This window comes from Terrapene carolina, unplaced genomic scaffold (assembly GCF_002925995.2).
Source record: "Terrapene carolina triunguis isolate 2854851 unplaced genomic scaffold, T_m_triunguis-2.0 Scaffold838, whole genome shotgun sequence".
Classification (NCBI taxonomy): domain Eukaryota; kingdom Metazoa; phylum Chordata; order Testudines; family Emydidae; genus Terrapene; species Terrapene triunguis.
The window spans coordinates 5,108,918-5,120,409 of NW_020665189.1; the positions used below are offsets into that span (position 1 = coordinate 5,108,918).

The 11,492-nt window shown below is 50.7% G+C and overlaps 1 protein-coding gene across 1 annotated transcript in view; it reads right to left on the bottom strand.

Moving 5' to 3' along the window:
• Nucleotides 1–8,066, bottom strand: part of PSD2 (pleckstrin and Sec7 domain containing 2) — a 106,711-nt gene extending 98,645 nt beyond the window's left edge. Inside the window, exon 1 of the mRNA XM_026660858.1 lies at nucleotides 7,507–8,066. Coding sequence (XP_026516643.1) covers nucleotides 7,507–8,066 — 560 coding nt within the window. The remainder of the gene's footprint in view (nucleotides 1–7,506) is intronic.
• Between the last annotated feature and the right edge of the window lie 3,426 nt (nucleotides 8,067–11,492).

Genomic DNA, 11,492 nt, shown 5'->3' on the forward strand with positions numbered 1-11,492 from the left:
GGTAACCAGTGACTGCACTGTGTATGTGTCCTGATGCTGGACCTGACCCCGCCTCTGTAGCCTGCTAAAGGTGACTGTCCTGTCCAATTACCAAGCCCCTTCCCCCCCTCCAGACAGACTCTCCCTCAAAAGAACCTGACCGAAACAGTAATGAACAGAAACAAACATTTTATTGCGAACCAGACATGAAACGTGGGGGGTGAAACTTGGACGGGGGCTTGTGTGAGGTGGGTAGGAAAGGACTTATGAAATTTTGGGGAATGTCAGCCTTCTACTGCTAGAGCAGTCTGCAGGGGTTGATTGAAAGTTTTAACGGCCCTTGCCGCCCCTCCTTCTTTGGACTTTGGGTGAGGGTGGTGTGGGACTTGGTGGCGGGTGAGGGCGGTTACAGATAGACTGCAGCGGGGCTCTGTCCTCCTGCCTCCGGTCTTGCAGAACATCCACAAGGCGCCGGAGCGTGTCCGTTTGCTCCCTCATTAGTCCAAGCAGCTTTTCAGTAGCCTGTTGGTCCTCCTGACGCCACCTCTCCTCCCGTTCCATGACTGCTCGGTGCATTTGTGACAAGTTCTCCCTCCACTGTGTCTGCTGGGCTGCCTGGGCTCGGGAGCAGCCCATTAGTTCTGTGAACATGTCTTCACGCGTCTTCTTCTTCCTCCGCCTAATCTGCGCTAGCCTCTGGGAGTGTGCTGACAGGCTGGGTTGGGAGACAGTCGCAGATGTGTCTGTGTGAATTTTAAAAAGGGAGTGAATTCCTGAGACAGATAAATGAAATTGTATACAAAGAACCTAGTCTTTCTCTGTGAACAAGACCATGCACTGAACCTCTCACATGCGCACTCAGGACAAGGTCGAATTTTCGGCCGTCGCCTTCAGTGCCTGTGGACTTGCGGAGGTCTTGGAGTGTTCAGAGAACTGTGGCTGGAGACCTGAACTTCTGGAGCGGGCAATAATGGTAAGCCGCAGACTTGTGGCTGCTTAAAACTCCAGCTGTAGCACTGGCCTCCTTTCACATTGAAAGCAATGCCAGTCTCTGCTGCCAGCAATCAGGACAGCATCAACTCTGCCCCTGTCCCACCCCCTCGCGGCTGTCCCAGGGAAAGATCCCTGTATGCTGCCCCTCTCCCTCCACCGCGTGGCTGTAAAGCAGTCCCAATACTAACAGTCCCCTCCCTAATTCAAAGCAGGGCGTCATGAGCGACATCACCCTCCTGAGGATCCCGGACACCCAGAGAGAACGCATGCTGCGGGAAAGCATGCAGAAACCGGGGCCGTATGCCGCCATGCTATGTCGGGCCATGATCCCCGAGTACCTGATTGTGGCATGGAGGGGACATGTCTGCTACCACGGAGGGCCCACTAAGATCGCCCTACCCCGGAACCTGATCAACAGGCTTGAGCTCTACCTCCACGAGACCTACGAGGAGTTCTCCTACGAGGATTTCTCGTCGATCCCCGGCCACATTGACCGGATTTTCGCGTAGGTGCACTGGGACTTTGGAGTGGAGCGTCTTGGGCCTGGGAATCATGTAGTAACGGACATTGTGAAATTTTTTTAAAATACTTGGGACTAAATTGAGAAGAGCCTAAGACAGAGAAATCATGCAAAACCCATTTGTTACCTTTGTAAATATTCCTGTTTTGTACCTGATTATTTTTTTACTAGTTTACAGCACTTTTATAAATATACATTGTTAATAGTATAAATATTACCGTTCTGTTTTAAATAAATGTTTACATGTTTACAGCACTTACTGCTTGATCCGTCCCCTGATTCTGTGTCCGGGGTAAGGGATGGGGACGGTTGGTACGGGATCTCGGTAAGGGTGATGAAGAGCTCCTGGCTGTCGGGGAAATCAGCGGTGCCAGCGCTGTCGACTGCCTCGTCCTCCTCATCTCCTTCCTCCTCTTCCCCGTCCGCTGTCATGTCCGACATGATCCCATCCTCGGAGTCCACGGTCAGGGGTGGGGTAGTGGTGGCGGCCGCTCCCAGGATGGAATGCAGTGCCTCGTAGAAACGGGATGTGTGGGGCTGGGATCCGGAGCGTCCGTTAGCCTCTTTGGTTTTTTGGTAGCCTTGTCTCAGCTCCTTGATTTTCACGCGGCACTGCGTTGCATCCCGGCTGTAGCCTCTCTCTGCCATGGCTTTGGAGATCTTCTCGTAGATCTTAGCATTCCTTCTTTTGGAGCGCAGCTCTGAAAGCACGGACTCATCGCCCCACACTGCGATGAGATCCAAGACTTCCCGATCAGTCCATGCTGGGGCCCTCTTTCTATTGGATTGCACGGCCATCTCTGCTGGAGAGCTCTGCATAGTTGCCACTGCTGCTGAGCTCCCCTCGATGTCCAAAGAGGAACTGAGATTCAAACTGCCCAGACAGGAAAATGAAAATGAATTCAAATTTTCCCGGGGGTGTGGCTGGTCAGAGCATCCGAGCTCGGACTGCTGTCCAGAGCGTCAACAGAGTGGTGCACTGTGGGATAGCTCCCGGAGCTATTACCGTCGATTTCCATCCACACCTAGCCTAATTCGATATGGCCATGTCGAATTTAGCGCTACTCCTCTCGTTGGGGAGGATTACAGAAATCGATTTAAAGAGAGCTTTATGTCGAACTAAATGGCTTCCTGGTGTGGACGGGTGCAGGGTTAATTCGATATAACGGCGCTAAAGTCGACATAAAAGCCTAGTGTAGACCAGGCCTAAGGTGCCACAAGTACTCCTGTTCTTTTTGCGAATACAGACTAACACGGCTGCTACTCTGAAACCTATAAAAATCTGGTCACCCTACCCACCAGAGAGCCATTAACCCCTCTGCCCCAGGGCCCCACTCTCCAGGCCATCCACCCAAGACTCCTAGGCCCACTCCTCTCCCTTGAGTCTTCTCCTGTGGCCCCAACTCAGATCTCCTGTGAGAAGGTTCCCTGCAGTATCTCACTCCCCCAGGCCTCCTCCTCTGTTAGTCCTACTTCTGCTCCTGGGATCTACACCCCAGCCCCCAAGCCAATCCCTAGCTCTAGGCCCAGTTTACACTGCCCATACTGGCTCTTCCCCTCATTCCTAGGGGCCACTGCACAAACCTTCCCATAATGCAACAGGGCTCCCCAGCCCTCCCAACTGAAGTCACCAGCAGCAGCTCCTGCAGCACCTTCCTGCTGCTCTCACCTGCCCCTGCCTCACTCCTCCTCTGGTGCAGTCTCTCCTCTTTACATGGGCCAGCTGCCTTCTCATCAGCCCAGTTGGGAGGCAACTGAGCAGGCCCAGAGGCCGGTCTTAAAGGGGCCAGTCATCCTGCAACAGTGCGTGTGTGTGTACAACATGGAGCTCAGTGGGGCTTGGATCGTCCCTGGGGCACCTCGGCACTGCCATGTTATAAATAAGAAGAACGTATAAGGTGACTGGCAGTAAGAACACTACAGGCAGCGGAGAGAGTCGTTACTATAAGCAGCTGAAAAGCATCAGGCTGGAGCTGAAAGCAGCCAGTGTTACTGGGGATATACAAGGGTACGGTTGGTCCAACATACTTATCTGGCCCTGTTACTGCACTATCTGAGCACCTTGTGATGTGTCAGGTAGTTCTCCTCACACCATCCCCGGCAGGGAAGAAAGGGCCATTAACCCCACGTTACAGATGGGGAACTAAGGCAACAGAGCGGCTACGGCCCAGATTCTCAAGGGCACATAGGCTCCTAACTTGCACTGAAATCACTGGGAGTGAGGTGCCAAGTGACTTGCCCCAGGTCACACAGGGAAGCCTGTGGTAGAGCAGGGACCTTAACCCCTAGACCATCTTACTACCCTACATACCAGCCTTGGGCTCTGCTCCGGCAGTCAGAGCCACACTGGCAGACCAGTCTGCCCTCCACCCTCAAAGGCCTTTGAGATCTCTGGTTGAAACATGCTATACAAATGCAAATGAACTGGTAATTATAAATGAATTATCAGTTAACTATTAATTACTAATTAGGATATATTAAAAAGGGTTTAGATGCTTTGTGACAGGCATCCACTGCACAAAATGGGGGACAGCAAAGAACAATACATTCACTTACAAAAAGTAAAAGAATAGGCCACATTCACAGCTGGTTCAATTCCACTGACTTCTACAGAATCTCACCTACTCCCCCCAGCTCTGAATTTGGTCTCACCTAATGAGTCACACAGGCTATTCAAGGCCAGAATATAGTGGGGGATGGCCAGCTTTGCAGATAATGAATGAAGACACATTGGTTATGACATATTGGGCCAAATTCAGCCCTAGTGCAAGCAGATGGATCTCTGTGGATTTTAGTGGAGTTGCACCTGCTTACACCAATGATGAATTTTCCCCCACCCCAGATGCTTCAACCTCTCATAACTATGATGCTTTCATAACTGTGACACAACAGACTGTTGAGTAGCACAAAGCAGCTGGAACAGAGGGAAAGAATCTGGCTCCCTCCTGGTAACCAAGGGCTGTCAGTTATAGTGCGGTAGTTATATAAGCATTTTGCAGTTGTTTCTGGGGTGTGTTTTTCCCTATGTACTGGGCTTAGAATTTAAAACAGATTATAAATAAACCTAAGTAAATACATAAATAGCAAAACCAGTTCTTGGAATACAGAACACAGTCTGATTGTACTCTCTCCAAACCGTTGGTCTGCCATTTCACAACTTCACACCTTTAGCATGCCCAGAACCTTAAAATCATTACTCCTCCAATGGTGAACCACCGTTACATCTTTCTTGAGCCCTAATTCTTCAGCGGAGAGCTGTTCTGCAAGTGATCTGAGAGAAGGCTTTATTCCTCCGTTAGTTTGGAGCTTGCGCAATATATTAAGGATTCCATTGATATTAGCATGCGTCACTGTACACCAGTTCTTTTATTATATTTTTAATTGGTGTCCTGTATGTTCACTGAAGCCATGTTGCTACTGCTTCTGGCTTTGGTCCGGGCAGAAGCTCTCAGAGGGTCACCACTCTTGCCATTAGCTCTTGGCCAGACCTCTGAAGAGCCGTTTCAATGAACTGAGTTTCTCCTGGTCTCAGGTTGTGGGTCCTGGTGGGCAGCACAATTTGCTGCTCTCCTGCTTGCAAAGTGTCCAGCCCACCCTCCCCATTGCTAAACTACCATCTAACAGAAGGCATCAAGGAGGATAACCATGCCCCAGACATTGACACGAATTAAAACTCATTCTTAGGGAAATGAGTAGCTACTTGGGACTCAAACAAACATCAGCCAAACACTGTTTGCTTTTGTCCATGCTGGTTTTGCATAAGTCAAGCAATGGGGCCACCTCTTTTCTAAGAAGATTGCTCCACAAGATCATTGATCTCACATTAGGAAACCTTCCCTAAATTAGGTTTCCTAATGTGCAGCACCCTTGTGAAACTGTTCTCACACCCCCATCCAGAATCATTCCAGATCTTTGTACTCTCTCCTCTCACATCAGACCAGGCACCTCGCTAACAACTCTCATTGCTCTTCTTTGGACTCCTTGCAGCTTGCTGGCCTCTTTCTGCCGCTGTGATCCCACATGTACTGTGGTGCACGAATCACCTAGGACAATGACTCTGTGCTGATTAGGGCTTGGACCACTAGTGCCCATGGAAATACCGAGGGGAGGGAAGCAGAAAATCCCATGCAGATCCCCTCGCATAGCGCTCCCCAACTCATTCCACAGAGGAGTGCAAGGGGTAGCAGTTCCATCAGCAAACCCCATAGATTCTGGGGGATCCTGAGGTCAGTGCCATCTGCACAGAAGCCCAGTGCATCCTTACCATTTCTGGACCCCAATTTGGCTCTCCCTGGCTCCCTCCAAGAGCAGCTGCATGGTCAGAGATCCTCCTCCCCCCTCCTCTCCCCGCTTCCCCATCAAGTCAGGATTCCCAGCACAGAGGGGGCTGTGAAATAGCAAATCAAGCTATAGGTTGCATTAAGTCTCCATGGGTTCTTCCGTGAGGGTTGGGGGTGGGACAATGCCTGCATCTCCAGTCCCACAACCAGCCCTCTGTATTGCCCCTGACCTGCCCCCTGCAGATCTCTAATACCCCAGTGGGGGCTCCGCTTGGTCCTGGGGCAGAGAAAGCATGGTGCACCAGTAGTGACTGCTTCCTTTTCACAGAGAGCAGGAAAGCTGCACAGAGAGGAACTGTTGTTAGCCAGGGGATTTATAAGGAAAAGGACCATTCCAGCCTTCCCTCTCCCCCTGCACCAAACTCAGTTAATCCTGGGAAAGACACCCAGGGCATCTGAAGGGAATGAACCTATCACGTATTGATCTAAAGCATGAACCACTGTGGCATGAACTAAGAGTCCAGGGCAGGGGCTGCCGCATCCCCAGCACCCCTTGTTCCAGTACCCTGGTTAAGGGCCAGCTTTTTAAAGGTATTTAGGCACCTAACTCCTATTGATTTCATTGGGAATTAGGTGCTTAAACAGCTCTAAAAATCTGACCACAAGTCCATTGGGACTCAGGCAGTAGGAGACTCGTAAACTTCCAGCCATGGGAGGGTTGGGGGAGAACGGGACATAAAACAACAGTACTAGCAATCATTACATACACTGGGCCACTGGGGGTGGAAAGCAGGCATGTGTATTCCTAGCGTTTTATAACCCACTGTGCCCATGGATCTCCTGCTCTCTCGTTTCTGCTCTCTCCCAGGTTGTTCCCCTCTGACCCTGTAGCAGCTATCACGGTTTGTTTTGTGGTGTGTGTTCAGGGAGATCTGTAAACTCCCTCTCTCCAGCAAGGGAAAGGCACAGTAGTGTTAAAAACCTTTCCTGGAAACAGAGGAACGATGGGAAGAAATTTGTGTCACTCAGAAAATAATCTACATCATACTGCTATGTACAGCAATCACCGTTGGGAAGGTGGAAAGGGAAAGCTGCTTCTTTAGCCAACTGTTTTTTTCCCAGCAGCAAAAGTGCACACTGGTTTGCTCTTTCAGGATCGCACGTAAGCACTGGTTTGTTATTGTAGTGTTGCATAGGAGTGCTGAGCCCTGGTGTTAACTTGTTCCAGGAAGAGAAGAAGCGAAACTCTTATTTACGAAACACCTCATCTACCGAACGTAGGTGCTTGCTAATCAAGTCAGCCCTTGCCAGCACTTACTGCACAGTGGTTTTCCCCTTAGAAAAGGAAATACGGGCTTGATCCTGCAAGGTGCTAGATACTCTCGGCTTCCATCGAAGAGCCTGATCCAAAACCCATTGAAATCTATGGGAATCTTTCCACTGACTTCAAGGAGTTTTAGATCAAGCCCTGAGTCGCTGGGAGGTGGAGCGCACAGCAGCTCCCAGGAACACTCTTGTTATTGGCAAATGTTGACTCTATAATGGTGACTGTTTGACAAGAGCTTTGCAAAAGGATATGATACAACAGAAGACAGTAAAGGAGGGTTCATTTGGGGCCAAAGCCAACCATGAGAGAGCTTTAGACCTGATGGTTCCCCCCCTAGATTTAAGTGGGGGAAATATGATGCACATTAATCCAAGCAGTGAAACAAATTGAGAGAGAATCCCAGTTACCTTAGCTGTTCCTCTGAGTCCCCAGCACTTAACACCTCTGGAGAGTCCAGGAAGGTCTGCAAATGCACACCACTGAGCAGCTCGCTATACAGCTCCTTGCTTGGCGAGTCCCTCTCCTCCAAGTCAGCGTCACTTCTCCTTGGCGCTGTGCTGCCCTGCGTCTCTGTTACCTCCTTGCCATCAAAGTCCCTCTCCTTCCTCGGCTCAAACTCTGTATGCAAACCGTTCGTCAGCACCAGACCGTTGACACTGCTGCTGTCACTCTCTGATTGTGCTTGCTGTACCCTGTTTCTCTGCATTTCGCTCTGCTTCCATAGGTCTGATGCCATTTCCAGATGTTCGGCCCCATGGCCGGTGCTGTCATTGGCTGGGCTTCTGCGTTCCTTTGCTCTGGATGGCTCAGCGCTATTCAGGAGGCTGGCTTTTTCATTGGAGGGATTTGTGGGCTCTGCTGGCTGTTCACTCCCATTATTACAGGCTAACATGGCTAGCTGCAAGCCCGAGGTATGTGGCTCATTATACTCCGCAGAAGATAATGGACAGTGAATGTTTTCATTCATGTTCAGCTTGTTCTCACAGGGCTTGCCCTTGGTTAACTCAGGCTCAGTATTATCTACAAAGGAGGAGAAACAGAAAATCGTGAGCGTCTGAAATTGTCACCGTTAACGACGTTACTGTTTAATGACAGTTTCAAAGTGCAGAGGAATGAGACAAACACGCATTCAGACTCCTGGGCTGCAGCTGGGTGGGTGCCACTTCTCGGAGGTGATGGCTGGAGTGGGCTGAAAACTTTGAAAACTCATGCCCTTGCCTTAAAATAGAAGCCAGGGGAGGTAGCACATGTCAGAACACTTTGTGCATATGGCCTATGCAACAGAGGAAAGCAATCGTATGATCCAAACACAGCCACAGTCCCAAAAGATCAGCCCCTTCTCACTGAGCAGCAGGAGACACAAGAAGGCACATGCGTGGCCTGTTTCCTACATAACCCTCCCAGAAAAGTGCAGAGCCAGTGCCTGTGAGTCTGCAGTTGGATCAATAGTCAGTATGCCCAGTTCAAATGCACTTGTCTCCATGCTCATGCTGTGGCTCTGTCCTCCTCTAGTGGTTGGACCATATATAAAGATTTCTGAGTCTTCTACAGCCTTTGAGCTAACGGTGCTTTCACAGGCAGTTGAGCTTCATGCTTTTAAATCCAGAGGTTCCCAGATTCAGCCCTGCTGAAAACCTGCTCTGGTGCCCAGTGGACTGTGGGAGGTGTCTGTTACAGGTCAGAGTGGGGCAGATACTGCTCCTTTGAAGCCTTTGGCAGGGCCATCAGGCTAATGGCTCACAAACAAGATCTCACAGGCCGTCACAGCACTGAGCAGGACTTGGTGGCTATTGACATGGGTGTACCGCTCTGTCTAAAACTCTGGCAGCCCCAACCATATCACAACAGTCCCTGTAACACCACACACACAGAAAACAGGCTGGTGTTTGGTTTGCCCAACTAATCACCCACAGCAGTGGGTATTGACAATGAGGGCTGTTCCATGCTCTAGCTTCATACCCATGCCTGGCGCTAAGGTTGCAGTCATTCAGAGAATGGCCTGGTAGCACCAGAAATGCTGCTGCCATGTTTCCCCCCTCAGCTTAAAACTCTCCTTTGCCATGAGGCCTACAACAAACTTGACAACGGTTAGGCTGGTGGTGGACTGAACCCACTGTGTGTCATGCTGACCCAGACTGTCTGAGTGTTTCCTTGTGCTCCCCCTCCTGTCCAGCACCTAACACAATGGGGTCCTGGGCCAGGACGAGGTCTCTTTGTTGTTATTGCCATCATAACCTCTGAGGATAGGACAAGAAGCAATGGGCTTAAATTGCAGCAAGGGCAGTTTAGGTTGGACATTAGGAAAAACTTCCGAACTGTCAGAGTAGTTAAGCACTGAAATAAATTGCCTAGGGAGGTTGTGGAATCTCCATCATTGGGGATTTTTAAGAGCAGGTTGGACAAACACCTGTCAGGGATGGTCTAGATAATACTTAGTCCTGCCTTGAGTTCAGGGGACTGGACTAGATGACCCCTTGAGGTCCCTTCCAGTTCTATGATTCAGTGATAACACCTAACAACAACAGTGATCATAGTTGGCAGTGGGTTCATTGCCTGCCCAGAAGGCTGCTTTTCATGGGAAGGTGTCCCAGCATTGCAAGCCAGAGATTGCTGGTGCACAGGGGTACTGCTGCCAGTTGGCATGCCCATAAGGGGGTGCTGCAGCTGGCTGGCACACCCACGGGTGAGAGAGGACGTTGGGTAGGAGAGTTCTCATGGTGGGAAGCACATCAGTAGAGAGGTGACTCTGCACAGCTGTTGGTGCCTGAGGATAGATGTCCCAGTGGTGAGTAGAGTGAAGCTCCAGAAGATGGCAGAATATCAGGGGAAGCACCAAGGTGGGTCTGGGCATCCACTGGTGTGGGGAAAATATTGCATTCGGTTAGCAGACTCATGCGGGGCACAGGGGTATTTGGAAACACTGCAGCATGACAGGTTCATGTCATTGCAGCCTCGGAGGTATGGGGTACTTCCTCCCAGATGTGTCTGTTTATACGTTACCTCCCAGTTAAAAGGCAGATTCAATCCCGGGCGTGGGAATAAGAGGCGGGCTAGTTGCAATTTTTATAACACCTTGTAGTACAGCAGAGATGTGCAGAGCTGCAAAATTATTCCTGCTGACTCTCTCTATTTAAAAATAGTTCCTTCACTGCCAGAGTAACACTTCTTTCCCCTACATGTAAATACTGCTGAAACATGTCATCTAGTTGCCACTTAAGACCATCACAAATGTGTCCTTTATGAATATCCTAAGAATTGCTACCCAGGCAGGACAAAAGAAGGTCAACATAGAACAGTGGACAAATTATCATCATCTATCTATCTATCTATCTATCTATCTACAGAACTACAAAAAGACACCTTACTTTTTTTTAACAGATATTGATGCCAGTCTTGCAAATAAAGTAAGTTGTTGCTGATTACAAAACAGTATTTGCATATAAAATAGTTTCAATTGATATCCAGCCTTGACATGCAGCTGAAAGCAGTGACCTACAAACTGAACTTAAATATTGCTGAGGTTTCAGTATTGTTGGGTGTAGTGAGGCGGTGTGGTTCCCCGCAGCCTCGGAGAGAGATGAGCCCCTCCAGACACCAGAGTGGGTGGAGCTAGTGAGCTCTGAGCCCGCCCCCCAGAGGGTCAGACGGTGCCCCGGAAGTATAAAGGCTCGACCTCATTGCTCACTGGAAAAGCAGCCACCAGAGAGGCCAGATGCCTCTGACCTAGGCTGCAACTGGGAAGCACCAGTGACCCGCGGTCCATGCAAGGACTGGCCCAACCTGCCCTGTGCTCGGTACCCGGAGGAGTTGCCGGGCCTGGGCTCGCTACCTGGAGGAGTTGCCGGGCCTGCCCTGCGCCCGCTACCTGGAAGAGTTGCCGGGCCTGCCCTGCGCCCGCTACTTGGAGGAGTTGTCGGGCCTGCCCTGCGCTCGCTACTCAGAGGAGTTGCCGGGCCTGCCTCTCGCCAGCTACCCCGAGGAGCCCATGGCGCTGGACCCCCCAGAGGACACCACCCCAACCCAGGTATCACACGAGGGGGAATTAGGAAGTAGCCCGGGGTCAGCTGACCCTAGTCTGGCTGCAGCACTGCCAGAGCCTATGTCAGTGTGTTGTGGCCAGAATCCCCACTGACACAGCAGCGGGTCTTCTGCTGCTGCTAGGGCCCCGGGCTGGGACGCAGTGGAGTGGGAGGGCCTGCGTCTCCCCCTCTCCCAGGCCTTTTGGAGGCTTGGGCCTACTGTTGTTGCTCAGCCCTGCCAGGGGGCTTGAGCTCCTGACTCCTTATTGCCCCACCCTGACCTAGGGCTGGTGCTTACTACTGTTTATATTGCTACTGCTATAGCGCTATTGCACAGCCCGCCTGAGCGCCTGACTCATTGTTGCCCTGCCCTG